This window comes from Cryptomeria japonica, chromosome 3, assembly GCF_030272615.1.
Source record: "Cryptomeria japonica chromosome 3, Sugi_1.0, whole genome shotgun sequence".
Lineage (NCBI taxonomy): Eukaryota > Viridiplantae > Streptophyta > Pinopsida > Cupressales > Cupressaceae > Cryptomeria > Cryptomeria japonica.
In genome coordinates, this window is record NC_081407.1 from 1005916791 (window position 1) to 1005932785 (window position 15995).

At 36.8% G+C, this 15995-nt stretch overlaps 1 protein-coding gene across 1 annotated transcript in view; it reads left to right on the forward strand.

Annotated features, from left to right (window-relative positions):
* LOC131036744 (E3 ubiquitin-protein ligase CHIP) overlaps nt 1-15995 on the forward strand; it is a 100648-nt gene that overhangs the window by 62520 nt on the left and 22133 nt on the right. Inside the window, exon 4 of the mRNA XM_057968714.2 lies at nt 6927-6998. Within this exon, the coding sequence (XP_057824697.2) occupies nt 6927-6998 (72 nt within the window). The remainder of the gene's footprint in view (nt 1-6926; nt 6999-15995) is intronic.

The window sequence follows — 15995 nt, forward strand, 5'->3', positions numbered from 1 at the left end:
TCTGGGATATTTCAGGTATGGATATGTGAATTTCACCATTGATCATGCACAAAGATCTTCCATTCATCTAATTATCATTATTTAACATGAGGATCCAACAAGAAACCATGCAACTGTAGAAGAAACAACACACTCCACCATAACTTCAATGAACAGGTAGTTTATTTACAAGTTTGGCAACGATTTTGGCCTTCTCCTCTTATTCTACTCTAACTATCTACTTTCTATTTGCTATTAACTATTCTTCAACTATTCACTATTAACCTTTACAAATGAGGAGAGTGAGCCTTATATAATGCTCTCTTTACAATGAGCGGCCAAGATCAAATCCACATCAATGGCCAAGATTGAGAGATAGAAAACCCTAATTAGGGTTTGTTATACCAATTACATAACATTTAATGTTTGACCAATGATAAAATTACATTTAATAGGACACATGTCCTTCCATGAATTTTTACCAATAGATGATGAGGGTAGGTACATCAAACTTTGTGCCCATATGAGGTAGTTATCTCTTTGATGGATGAGTCTGGTACATTGAATCTGGAATATCCTGACTTGGAATGATGTGATTGGATAAGTGATGACTAGGCGCCAATTCGACTACCTGCTTGTCACTCATCATAAGTTGTAAATGAATGAGACATATCTCTTGATACTCAACATTATCAAGCACTTGATGTGATGGCGACTTTGCTCAAATCTATCCTGTAACTTTGATTAACTCTTTTGAAAGTATCTTCCGCCTTGATCACTTGCATTCTCCTTGTGTTGGATAGCTTGCCTTGATATGAGGAAGTACTTCCATGCATATGAATTTGTATGTAGAGTGTTTCCTTGTAAAACAATCCTCATTTGGGAATCCATCTCCTATACTGATGGTATACTTGGATTTACGAAGGAAATTCAAGGTTATCAAATTTTCCTTCCTCATATTGAAGTGTCCCATGTCACATTATTCAAGTCCTTCATATTGTCCTTGATCCATTTCCTCACATACTTGAGATGTTCTTGGATGTGGTGAAGATATCTTTCTTTCCTTGAGAGTCATTTGTTATGGCTGAGTCCTCCTTTTGAGCAATGAAATTTCTGCCATTCTTGAAATTGATGAAGTTGCACTAGCTCCCGCCTTGTTCCAAACAGTTAATCCTAAAAAACAATCAAAATCTTTGGCCCTAGCGAAATCTATAAATGAATCTACATGTTGACTAGAAATCTTAAATATTTTCTGCTTGAATTTGCTTTTTATTCCTTGCCATGATTCTAAAACAACCCCCTATGTTGTGATTTTCTAAGTTTACCTTTCTTTAATGTGAATTTGAGAGAGCAGATTTGTATTTGTTTTGAATTTGTTTTTTTGCGATATCTCTTTATGTATGTGTCTTCCTTTACCAACCATCGCACCTCCTTTCTTTCCTACCTAGCCGACATGGTGTTCATTCATTCTTAACCGATTAATAGTTATAGCTGACTTAATTTGAAATGTTTTATTGTTTTTTTTTAGGTTTAAATTTTCAATTCCTTTGGTTTAAAATAGAATGCTTTTGGTCCACGTCGACCTTCTCTTCTTTTTGTCTTTGTTGGCGCTAATGATCTTCTTCATGCCTATCGGGTGTTTAGAATGCGAAAGCACATGCCGTGGTGGCAAGGCGGTAAAGGATGTAGAGAAGTAAAGTGCCGTGTGGGAGAGAGGGGTGTGGGAGGTTAAGAAAGGAAATGCCGCGGTGAGAAGGATGCAAAAGGAGGGTATGCTGCATGGGAGAAGGTAGTGCGGGATGATAGAAAAGGATGTGCCATGGCAAAGGGGGTGGTAAGGGATGTTGGGAAAAAGGGAGGTATAAGGGATGGTGAGTGAATGGTTATGCTAAGGGGAAAGGAGGTATAAGGGATGAAGGATGTGGGAGGTGAAAGGGTAGTGAAGGATTGGTGCCGTGGGATATTGGGGAGATAAAAGGAGTTGGCGGTGGGTAGTAGAAGGATAGGCTATGATGGAATAGGGGTTAGGCTAAGGGAAGTGAGATGTAGGTTATGGGATGAAAGAAAGGGAAATTGGGAGGTATAAGGAATGGAAAGAAGGTAGGAAGTGGGGTGAGATGGAAGGAAGATGAGGTGGAGTGGGAGGCATAAGGGATATGAAGGATGAAGGTGATGAAGGATGTGGAAGGCAAAAAGAGCGGGGGGGGGGGGGGGGGGTGTAGGATGGGATAGAAGGGAGAAAGGGATGATGGATAAAGGGGAAGGTAGGTGAAGGAAGTTGGAGGATGGATGCAAAGGATAGATGATAGGAAGAAATGAAGGATGGAGGATGGATGGAGATGAAGGAGATGGAGGGATAAGGGATTAAGGGAAGGAAGGATGGAAAGAAGGGTGGTTGAAATGATGATGGAAAGGTGATCAAGGAAGGATGGGTGAAAGGAAGGAAGGATGGAAGTGGATGGACGGAAGGATGGAGAGGTGGACTCCCTTTCGTGAAGCAACTGATATTCCAAGTTTCACACTTTCACACATCCCTCGCCTATCAGCTATCAATTTTCGTTGAGATACAAATTTGCTTGGGGATTACTCAATTACCCCTAACTTTCATCATGGAATTCTTGCCTGGACACGACCTGGAAATCGCATTGTATCCTCACTCAAGTAAGAGGTTAAAAGCTCCAAAATTACTGCTAAGCTAGGTGACTAAACTAAGACAACTACTCCAGAAAGCAAAAAAGTAGGGGTCCCCATTTGCAATGGGGCGATGTGTGAAAATGTCACAATAGGTCCTTTGTTGGACATGTCTTGGGAGGTGCTTCTTCAATATAGCACTTTACTCCTCTAACACTCCCAGGGTCTCCTTTACCTATCAAAAATGTTCTACACACTACCTTTCCTAGTTTGACTGCCAACTATTGACACTACCTCTCTTGTGGTACCACATCCTTCTCCGTGACACTTCCGATAAATGCAATCTCCACTTCTTTACTATCTTGCTTGCTTAGGATCTCTTTTGAAATTGTTGTCACTTGGATATCTGTTTTATACTCTTCCTTTGGGGTCTTTAAAGAATTCAGCACTTACTGCTCATCATGTGTGACAATATTGTAGGTGTTCACCCAAGTATCATTCACTTTCTCTTTGTGAAATTGTAAAGGCCTCCCTAAGAGTACAGGGTAGACATCCATGGGCACGATGTCATACACCACCTCAACGATGTGACGTTCCTTCTGCAACTAGGATTCTTTGTAGATGTTGGGGTAAAACATTATTATTAGTCTCAATTTCTCCACCATCTCAATTGACACTCAATTCTATGAATCTTGACTATCACTTTGCAGCATTTACCCCCCGACTTGCATATTGTGTACAATAGACTCTTCCGTTGTGTTCGCTTTTAATCCTCCTTGGGTGGTTTCAAAAGTACCCTTCTCATTATGAGTTCGTAATATTCCTCCTCAAAATGTCTGACAATCTCTATTGGAAATTATAATTATTTTTTATTTCTAACAAATCTGCTCGCTTGTTTTTTAAGTAGGATATGCAATTCTAACTTTTGGATTTTTATTGCAGAACTAAAACAAATTAAAACAGCTTTGAATTGATATTTAATGAATAAAAATTCACAAATAATATTGAAAGCACTGTTTGAATATTGTTTAATAAATTCAAATGATTAAAAACTGAACCTTATTTATAGCTGCGATTCTTCATTCTTTACCTGGGTTCGTAAATTCCTATTAAGAGTTTTCTGTAGACTTGGTTGTGGTGGGCTCCTCTCATATTAATGCAGCTGCTTTAGGAAAAAACACAATGAATTGTTTTGGAATCTCCCACATCCTTTACAAAGCCTGCAATCACTTTTTTCGAGGAATTTTAAAGGCCTAGCTAGTGCTAGTGCTAGGTGTAAAGCCCACCAAAAAACTCTTTTAACAGCAATGCTATCTCAGCCTTCAAGTTCTGCCTTCTTTTGTATGGGTGACCAGCATAAGTCCCTCTACGCCAACCACTTTATTTTCCATGCCCCCTTTCAAAAGCTACAATCCCTTTTGTTTGTCTTTAGCTAGCTTCTGTACTGATTTGTAGTGGCAACTGATTCCACAAGGAATATGACAGTGAGATAAGACCGACTTTTCTCCTTCCGCATTGCTGATGTCACCTTGGCTTATGAGTTTTGCGTTTTTTTTATTTGAAAAACTTCCTAAGGTGGTTGATATTGGCTAGTGTGTAATGTCCTTTGCCAAGGTAATTGCTCAAAACCATTAAATATTATATTTCTAGTGAATTGACATTTCGCCAAACACTTTACAAGCTATCCACAATAAGGATTTCTGAACTTTCTTGTGACAAATTATCTAAAGGTTCTTGAATATATTTTCCCACGAAAATGCATTTAAACATTCATAGATTCAATGAGACATTAAGACAAACGGTTACTATGCATTTATCATGTTTGAAAATAATGGATATACTCATTGTTGATTGCTGTTCTGGATGCAAGAACATAGAGATATGTATTTGACTGATCTAATCTTTCATATGCAAAAATGGCTTTATGTCCAGCTGTGTTGGTTTTCAATGCTCAGCTGCTATTATTTAACCAAAATACAAATGCTGGGACACTCCACTGTTCCCCACGTCCTTCATAAACCCGCCTGGATCCTTCTTGAAGGCTGCACCAGCAAATTAAAGGCCACAATTAGCCCTTACATTCCCTACAAACCTGTTGCCATCTTCACAATATTTTCGCTCCATCATAAGGAGAGGTGTGGCCTGCTGAAGTAAACACACTACTCCCGAATCCCCCCAAAAACACCATGTTTGACTATCACCAAAGCCTGTGCCCAACAAGAAAGTAATACCGTGACTTCTATGGGGTTTCATTCATTTGCCCAGCAATATGTTATTCATATTCAACAATAAGTGTACTCATGCCTCTTTTAAACTTGTAATCTGATTTCTTAATGCTGCAACTACAATCTGAAATGTCTTGAGTCCTAGCCTAGTCAACATTAAACATCTGCATGGACGAGCTGCAAGACCTTGGAGGCCCTTCAAGTGTCACTATCTGAGAAAGGAGTCCGATGCTGCTTTCCTATCTGGCAAGCTCGGCAAACACCATGACTTTGGGATTGAATCTTAGGTAAACCAACAACCAGACCCTCCTGAGCCAATGGAGAGAGATAGTGAACATTTAGTTGGCCATACCGCTGATGCTAAAGTGTGCTGATGGATGAACTCTTTTCTGCCATAGCATGCTCTTGAGAATCACCAATGTCAACAAGTTTGTAAAGACCGTGATCCTTAAGGCCAACAACAACAGTGGTACAAGTCTGCTTGTCAACAATGCTGCACTTGTGTGCATTGAAGACGACATCCAGCTTTGGAGAATGGTGCATAATCTAATTGACAGAGAAAAGGTTTAGTTCCATGCATGGAACCTAGTATACATTGAGAAATATCAGATTTCTCCCTCCAGATATATTTTGAACGTTGCCCTTGCCGACAACAGTATACTCTTCTCCTCCTCCAAAGATCACAGAATCTCTAAATGTCGTGTATTCTATGAACCAGTCTCGTCGATGAGTGAAATGTGGAGAAGCTCCAAAATTGAGGAACCGGGTAGACAATTTGACATGGTCTGCTAGTCTTTTGGCCATAAAAGCATAAAAGGTAGACCCCTGGTCAATATGCTCTGCAACATGGGCCTTCTGTTGAGACTCCCTGTTTAGATTGCTTAGATGCTAATCATTTTCTTGCAATCTTTTTTCATATGACAAAACTTGTGATAGTAGTTGCATTTAATATTCTTCTTGGGGTTCTGTTGAGATTTACCTAGCCTTTTCTGCTAGAAGGACTTGCCTTTGCCTTTGCCCTCATCTGAGGCTTTAGCAGTGAATGCCTGTCCAGTGGAGGATGTGTTGCTGCTGCCAAACTGCTGTTTCCATCTATGTTGCTGTAGAAGCTTGTTTGCAGAGGTTAGGAAACTTGAGATCGACACTAGTGGAAGTAATATTGAGTGTCTCAATAAAATGCTCATAGCATTGAGGTAAATCTTAGTAAAATGCTCTTGAGTGTGATCACCACCATGTCTTCTTCCTAAGTTCTCATTGAGTTTTCTTATTCATCATAGCTGATATATGTTTTGTTAGTTTTGAAAAATTAGGCATGCGTCTCCACAAAAAGTTGGCTTTGCTAAACAATGAGTGGCAAAGAAAGATTGCGAATGGTATTATCTTTATTGTTACAAAGGTATTATTAGATCAATACTATGAAAGCTTTGGAAGTAGCTAAAAGTAAACATATATAAGCAATACTTTGGTGCCCTTTTCAAAAGGAATTAAGTCAATTAAGTAAAGGAACATTGTAATTAATTTTGTATATAACAATGTTAATAAATGGATTTTTTTTTTATGTTCTACTGCGGGTAACTTTGCTTAATTTCTAATCAACAGATGGGGGAAGGGGCTGTTAAATGGATGACACGATCATGTAACCAGGTCTAAGCAAATAGATGCAGAAAAGCAAATGTGTGCATGTATTTGGGTTCATTTACAATACTATTAAATGAAACATGTATTAAAACATCAAAGCAGCCTAGGGGTTAAGGGACACATTTTCAAACAACAAAACGATAGTTTTGAAGTGATATTCAAGAAATAGAAATATATCATCAAGCACCTTTTATTTCCAAATTATTTGGTAAATGGATTAATAACATGTCAAAAGAAATAGGTGCATATCTTTACCTGGAGTAGTTGACCTATTTTTCAATTTCTTGTTAATGCTTGAAAAGTTAATAGCTGTATGACTCATCATAGGCTTTTATGCAGTCTCTTTGCATTTTACCTTTTATAAGGTTGTTAGAAGTTGGGTGTATTTATAATACATGTGTTTGGATCCTTTTAATTTATCATTAAATTTTGGTTTGTTTTAATGCTCGTCAGGCTTATTACATGTTAGGACTTGCATTGCTTCAACATAAGCATTATGCGGGGGGAGTTAAGCAACTTCAAAAGGTAAGTTACATAAATTAAATACTTTTTCAATTCAAGTACTTATCCCTTTTTGTATACTAATTCTTAATGTCCTTAATTTCTGATGATGCCACATAGCTTTACAATTCAATGAATTTGTGCCCGGCATGACCTTCAAGAAAAGACCAGTTGTTCTCAAATTAATTAAAAATATTGTTGGAATTTGAGAAAAGGCCAGTTGTTCTCAAATCGCCTTTAATAAAAATCTCTGGAGAATGGGACAGTACATTGTTTGAAATGTTGTTCAATTTTTTCTAATAAAGTACATAAAAAGTGTTCACAAGGAAACTTTAATAACTACAAGTACTTTTGGGAAGACGTGCTAACATTTTGAATAAGGAAAAGAACTATTGGATTGTGGGAAGAATGAATGCTGTGCGGTTCATTGAGATGATGACACCTGCATACCCTCCTAAATTTCCAATCAGTCTTCTAAAACTTATGCTATTTTTTCTTATAATAAGGCTATGTGATAATAGAGATCTCATGCCTGGGCCAAGTGATTGAGTAGGGCATCTTCTATCTCTCTTAGAGATTTATGAATAGGTGCCTTGATTATTATGCAAGGGTGAAATCCTTTTAACTGTATCATTGATTAATGCACTTTTTGGTGTGTGGTACTAGTGACCCTATGAGAAAGTATATTAGGTAATTGTGCTCACTATCTACTACTTGTGACTAATGCTAGTTTAGGTAGATCTTGTATGTATCTTGGAAAATTCTAGAATACTATTAGAAACATTTAATATGGAAAACAGTTTATGAAGAGCACACGATTATACTGAGAGGGGGGGTGAATCAGTATAATAATCTTTTTCAATTTAATACTTTGTAATCAATTAAAATAAGCATGCATATGAACACAATAACACAAGATTTAAGTGGAAACCCAATGTGGGAGAAAACCACTGAAAATGCTTGCTATATATATATTTCTTTTACAATGTTTGTGAGCACCAACCCACTGGAAGCACCAACTCCCCAATCTGATTTTGTGAGCACCAACCCACCAGAAGCACCAACTCCCCAATCTGATTCTGTGAGCACCCACCCACTGGAAGCACCAACTCCCCAATCTGATTCTGTGAGCACCAACCCACTGCACTTAAATATTAAATTCCATCTTGACAATGTTGCTTCTTCAACGGATGATGGACATTATTTCTTTCCTCAAATCTGATTTTATTTCTCTCCTTAATGTGTTCCTATCTGCTGTAAGAATGTTTACAAAACATGCTTCATAGTTTGTATTAAGAAGCCTCTACAAATCTGGATAAATTGTCTTCTATATCTGCATATGCACTCTTTGTATTTTCAGCATGGCTATCACAACACAATCTGGAATTTTTATTTTAACACTCCTTACATTCAATAGAAAAGTGATATTCTTATGCACAGCACTTGTATACAGCGATTCCTCTACCTACGTATTGTCTTCCACTGACATATAACCTGAATATTTTTGCAGACTACACTTCTCACATACTGAACCTGAATAACTTCAATCAACTCTATATTTCTTTCCCATTTTATATCTCCATATAAATTAAAGAGACACAGCTTTTAGAATAGATATCTCTTTAAAAGAGGTATGTCTTTTCAATAACTAATCGAATCACTTAAAAACAATTATGTAACTCTTTACCATTGCATATTTTAATTAATATCTTTCCTAAACAAATCGTTGCTTTGTTTTATACACAACACCACTTTTATTGGAAAATACTAATCACTGTTTCCATCGTTATAATTCTTCCAGGAGTTCTTCCAGCAGTCATACATATTATTGCATTGCCCAGCCATCTCCATTATTTTCTTTTATCAAATCACTTCCCTTCTCTTACCAAATTTGCTGCTCAAATTAACCGATCATTGCCCTCACAAGCTCCTTGATTGTTGATCATGAATTATATACTGGAGTTCGTATATCAATGTCTAATGTCTTGACTTTTCTGATTGCTTCATTAGTTTAGACGCTGCCTTGATGGGAATCGCTATTTCTATTTATTCGACTATCACACTAACAACTGCCGCCTTCAAGATCATTATCAAATTGTTTTCTTTATGATTTATTAAACTTGTTTTAATATGATCGCAGTTTTAAGGAAGTCGTTGCTGTCACAATAAAGTCATGGACTTATTGACGTCATCTTATATTATTGCTGCCTTTGTTCATGATCGATGCTTTATCATGAACCAATTCTTACTGTTGTCGCTGTTGTGAGTATTACATATACGTGTTTGCTTATTGTTTTGACTTGACCATGGCTTTCTCATGGATACGTTAATTTTAGTCTCTTTTTAATTGCTGATATGTTGACCCTGCCACTGCTTTATTATCTAAGTCACTGTCACACACATGATTGATTTCATTTCGTCACAGCTAGATCAACATTGTTCATTTTGATCTCTGCATAGCGTATACTGTAGGTTCGACTTGTAGGCTGTAGGTGTAGATGTGTATATATGTGCTGAGTCTTTAGTCTTTAATGAGACAATATTTCCATCAGTTTATATCTGAGGGACTTCAATATAATAGAACAGGTTAAGGGTTGGCCATTGACACTCAGAATTATGACGAGGTCCTAGTAAACTAGTGTCCTTCATCCTAAGACAGTTCCTTAATGAATAAAGCCATTCACCTTAAAACAATTCCCTAATGAATAAAACTTTATATGTTTGGTTGTCATATTTGAAGAAGATTAGGAAATAGAGATTTAAGATTTTCACAATCCATAATTTAAAATAAAAAAGCTTCTAGAAAAATCTTTGAAATCATTTGCAGAGTCATAATCTGCACAAAACAGCTTGGGATCCATGATAAACATGTATGCCTTCCCTATTGTGGACCGCTCTCAGTTTTTAATTTTCAGCAGTTGGGTGAAAAACATGAACGCTTTCTTAGGAACTGCAAAGTAAAAGACATGGCAATAAGAGAGTTAAAAAATTTGAGGAGCAAATTTGAGAGACATTTGCAGTGTTAACTACTCCACTCTTAAGGGTGGCTACCTCATTATATAGATTTATTGTACATATCATCTATTTCTAATTTCAACATGTATGTGTGTGTGCATTCAGTTGCACTTATCTTTATATTTTTTGGAGATTAGCCATGTAATGTTCCAGACTTACTATTGACTCCTTTAGTACACTTACAAAATAGAGGCTCTAGAGACTGGGAGAAAGCATCCTTCCTATTCTGAAAAGTTACTTACGTTTGGTTACAAACATTTGTTCAAGAATATTAACCATTTCTTGGTACTTGGAGGCATCTGCTGATTTGCCTGCTGGCATGTTGATCTAGTATCTCTTTACCATGGTGGAGTCCATTGTGTCAAACTTCTCACAGATACACTTATCAAAATCTGAAATGAAATTTTAAGGTTTGTCCATGTATACATTGCAAGATGCCATGCACAAGCTGAATAGCCCTCCATCTTTTTCTCTAGACCCTTGTTCTGTCATCTCAAAATAATTCTTCCTCAAGATTTTGTTGACCTCCTTTAGGTTAAATATCTTATCGTTGAGGGTATCAATTTTTTCACTTACCTATTGTTCCATCTTATGATTTTAAATGAAATTTTTTGCCAAGTTACAATCAAGTCCTTTATAGCACCTAAGTGATTTGTAAATCATAGTGTTGAGATTCGGACTCAACAAAGTTTTGGCATGTTATTTTTTGACTTGGAATTAGGTTTGATAGAACCACACTCCCCTTTGGAAATATGTTGAAATGGTACAACCACCTCTAGGTGGCGGAGGTTACATTTGGATTTGTGGTCATTGCAAAGCAAAATATTCAAGCTCATATAGTCGAGTGAAAGCCCACTTGTGCTTTATCCCTAACCAAGGCATCAAATAGTCCCGTCAAACCCGGCCTAAATGCTAAAGGCCTTTTAAAGGAACAAGTCTTAGGATATAATGAAGAGCAAGTAAAAGCAGATCAAGCATTAGGAAAAAAGTTGCAATTCATCCTTTGTTAAAGACTAAGAAAGGATTGAAAGGGATGAAGGCCCCTCCCTCACCTTCTCATCTTCAACCTATAGAGGGCCATCCATTTTTGTCCATACCTAAAGAACAACCTCTGACTTCTACACATAAGAGATCAAAGGGACTGTTGGAAACGAAATTTCATAATGAGTCTAGAGAGATTGCCGATCAAGTCATAGCTAGATGTGTCTATGCGAATGGGTTGGCATTCAATGTTGTTCGTTCACCATATTGGCAAAAAAATGTGAAATCCTTTAATGAGGCTCCAAAGGGGTACAAGGGCTCAAGTAATGAGAAGATGCACACTACCTTATTGGACAAAGAGGTGAAATATGTAGAAGACTCCTTGAAACCCATAAAGGATTCATGCGTCAAAACAAGGGTGTCCATCGTATCTGAAGGATGGAAAGATGCAAAAAATTACTCATTATTCAATGTTATTGCAGTGTCCCTAAAGGGGCAATGTTTTTGAAAGTGGTGGATTCTGAAGGAGAGGTAAGGATGTTGCATTTATTGCTACCATTCTTTGCCAAGCTATTGAGGAGGTGGGCCCACGAATGTTGTGCAAGTTATACTAGACAATGCCAAAAACTATAGGGCTGTTGGGTTATTGGGTAAAGTTATGAACACATTTTTTAGACACCTTGTGCTGTCCACTCCCTCAATCTAATGCTACAAAAAATTAGTACCAAAATTGAATTGATCAAACATATGTATGTTGAGGCCAAAGAGATCCAAATGTTCGTCACCCTCCATATGTCACAAGGCATATTTAAAACATTCTTGAGATTGGAGCTGTTGAAGGCAACTTAAATAATAAATATGTTTTAGTTTAGTAAACTTTTCACTTTTATTTTTAAATTTAATTTTTGTACTTTTTTTTAAAATCTTGATTTTGAAATAGATTGTTGAGACCTGTTTTTCCTTCAACATAGTTGTATTGATATGATTTTTGAAGGTTCGTGAAGCACTATCTAACTTGGTAATCAACCCAAATTGGCCCATATGGAGGCAAATCTAGCACAAGGGCAACAAAGGTTAAGAAAATGATACTATATGACATCTGGTGGGATCATGTTGACTGTCTCCTCAATTTCATTGAGCCCATATTGAGCATGAATTGTTATACAGGGATAGGCCTTTTTTGGATGAGGTATATGATGGCATTGACTCAATGATTGAAAAGATGGAAGTCATCATAAATGCAAAAGAGCAAGATCTTGAAGAAATATTCTTCAAAGAACTACACCAAATCATGGTAGAGAGATGGAACAAAATGACCACTTCGTTGCATCTTCTTGCCTTTGCATCGAGTCCTAAATATTATTGTTCTCAGCTCCTTTTTGTTGGCACAAGAGTTCCCCCATATAGATATCCCAAAGTTGCTCAAGGTTATAAGGTAGCACTTTGCAGGCTTGTTGGTAATCGTGACATGCGGGATGTATTGAGGGCTGAATTCATGGGTTTTTCTAGAACAAACTATTGTGGTCTTGATGCTCTTCGAGACAAGTACTTGGTTGATGCTCATAGTTGGTGGTACTTTCATGGAGAATCAATACACGCACCTACAACCTCTTGCAATCAAAATTTTATTGCAATTAATTTTTATAGAAAAACAAATCTTTTACCTTTTAAGTGTTTTTTATCTTTTAATTTTATCATTTAAACTTTTAAATATTATAACTCTTTAACTGTCTAATTTTGTTTTGATAGGTTGCTAGTTCATCTTCATCTGAGAGGAATTGGAGCACATACTCCATCCACTCAATAAAGCACAATAGACTACACTGTAAAAAGGCAGAGGACTTTGTGTTTGTGTATTCAAACTTATGGCTCCTTGCATACAAATAAAGTGCGTACAAAGAAGGGGAGACAAAGAAGTGGGATATTGAGCCAAAGCGTATTGAGCTGGATGCTTCCACTTCCCAGTTTGCTGCACTTGAAGTTGATGATGACTATGAGCCACCTAGTTAGCATGGGAGTGCTAGTGCTAGTGCCATGGTTCTTCTAATTTACCACAATATAGATCATCTAATATGGAGGAGGATGATGATATTTTTGACGACCCATATGATATTTGATCAATGATGGCTGATTGTTACTTGACATTATTATTTTTGAACTTTAATATATATCATGATAGTCGAGTTTGATTAATATTTGACTATTAATATGGTAGTGTATTTTGCTATGTTATTTGACTGTTAGTATGGTGGTGTATTTTGAACTTAATGACTGCTGCAAATATGTATATATTTCTGATTTTTGATATGTTTTGTATTGATGAACCCAAAACGAACCAGCCCCCATTTTGTTTTTTTGTCCAAACCCGCGAAACGAACCAACGAACCCGACCCAGTAACTTAGCATGCAAGCAATATATTCTTACGTTAAAAGTTGTAGTTATATTTTAAATTATTTTTTATACAAATTGCATTATAGAAACTTAGGGTGGGGTCCCATGGGGGGGCTTAAGCTTCTATTTTGATGGAGTAGGAGGTCACATGAAACAAAATAAAATATGCTATGGGATTATTTGGAATCTTTTCCTAAAAAATAGCAGCCCCTACTTTTTAGGACTGCATATTTCAGTAGGTGAATTGGGGTGGGGCTGGAAATTGCCCCACCAGCTTGGGAATGTTATTTGCCACTTGTCAAACATCCAAGTTAAAAATAATTTTGGAGGGAAAATGAATTTTGTTACTTGTTTTTATCACTGCATATAGTATAGAAAGCAAAGACCACCAGCTTCCTTAAATTTTTGAGCTTAAACTTTTAAGCTGAACTGCACTACAAAATTTATGGGACCAGTAGCTTTAAAATATTCCTAAAAAAACTCAGCAGCTGCAGCTCTATTTTTTAGGAAGCCCTCCTCCATAGGACCCCACCCTTATAAATAAGCGGTTTCATAGTTTAGCATTCATTATCGATCATTTATTATTAATTTAGTATCATTCAATCAATGGAATTTAGTAATGTCTATCATGGTTCTGAATTGCTATCGAGATGTTCCATATTATTTGTTGTGCAATGATTATATTTTTTTCATAAGATTGCAAGGTTTGTATTGCAGGTCTATTTGAAATTGGAAATGGTGGCTTTGTATTGATTCCTTAGTTCAATCTACCTAAGCATTTGTGTCCTTGTGTTTGAGCCTATTCTATATTTGCTTACTTCAATTGTTTAGTCTTTCCATTTAGCTGAAAAGCATGAGCATGGTAGGTGTTATTTGGTTTATATTTAATCAAAAATCATAAAAGCAAGGAACCTAGGGATGCGTTCCCAACATCTATTGGGCATTCTTATTTCCGATACATTCTGGGGACAGAGGAACAGATAGGGGACATCCTCAAGCTGTCCCCAATTTTGGAAAAAAATACAGGGGACATCCCATAAAACAAAAGGGGATGGGTAGCCATCTATAATAAAAGGCAACAATTTGAACAAAAAACACCCCCCAAAAAATTATTTTGTTACTTCTATATTTGTGTACTTCAATTGTTTTGTCTTTCCATTTAGCTGAAAAGCATGAGCATGGTAGGTGTTATTTGGTTTATATTTAATCAAAAATCATAAAATCAAGGAAACGCAGGGATGCGTTCCCAACATTTATTGGGGCACTCTTATTTCCGATACATTCTTGGGACAAAGGGACATATAGGGGACATCCTCAATCTGTCCCCAGTTTTGGAAAAAATGCAGGGGGCATCCCATAAAACAAAAGGGGATAGTTAGCCATCTCTAATAAAAGGCAACAATTTGAAAAAAAACACCCCCCCCAAAAAAGATTTATTTTGTTACTTCTTGGTGGACCCCCAGACCCTAGCTTGCCCAAAATGAGGAAAACAACCTCATTATACTTGCAACTTCATTTTTTGTTTGTTCGAAAATATTGTAGTAGGCTTTGAAGGAATTTGTTTTAGCAGGGTTGAAGGTGCAAATAGAAGAAATCTTGAATCTAGGGCATCATTGGTAGTGAGACAATAAAATCTTGAAAGAGGTAAGTCATTCTAACTTTTTTTTTCATTTTTCAGTCTTAACTTGCATTATATCTTACAAAACAACATGAGCAACAACAACAATGACAGTAGTGACAATGAAGTGAAAGAAATTGAAATATATATGAGTTTCAGCCTCATTAAAGTGTGGAAGTGTTGGGGGTGGACGAGAACAGCTACCAAATCCATTTGAGTGTCCATCCATTGCCTTGAAACCTTATGCAAGGGGGCCTTTAACTTAAAAATACCTCTTCTTTAACTTATAGCACCCATATGTGCTAAAAAGAAAAATTCAAGGGGTAGTGGGTTGTGGTTGTCACATTTGCAAGAAAGATTTTAGAGGGATTTGCACAAAGGTGTAGTCGCATTTCTTGGGTGTCTCAATTTGTGGAGTTAAGGTTTGCCCAAACATAAAGGAGGATGAGAAGGTAAAGGCTCATAGATTGCATTTAGAGGTGGAAATGAGGTCTAAAGGAGTGATAATTCCAATATCTATGTAAATTATCTATGTCAATGCTATGCATGGTTTGTAGTGGTAGTAGTGATATTGCCACAAGAGGAAAGAGGAATATTAGTGGTAATGAGATGCTAGAGACAGTTGCAAGCATGTTCAATGTGCAAGCACAAGATGTGAGAAAGTCTCGCATTGCCAATTTTTCTTATGCCCATGTCAGTCCATTTCATGTGGCTCGTTCTTCTTCAAACAAATGATCAAAGATTTAGCCTCTATTGGTCTCTCATTTGTCCCCCTTGGAGATCATAAATTACACATTACCCTCCTAGACAAAGAATATTCTAAGGTCAGTTTGCTAATGGAGGAGATGAGTCAAACTTGGATTAGGACGAGTTGTTCTATTGTGATGAATGGGTGGATTGATGTTAGACATTAGTCACTCATCAGTATAATAGTCACGTGACGTACTAACTCTTATTTTCTTAGAGTTATGGGTTGTTTAGGGAATTGCAAGGATGTAGACTTCTAGTTAGCATT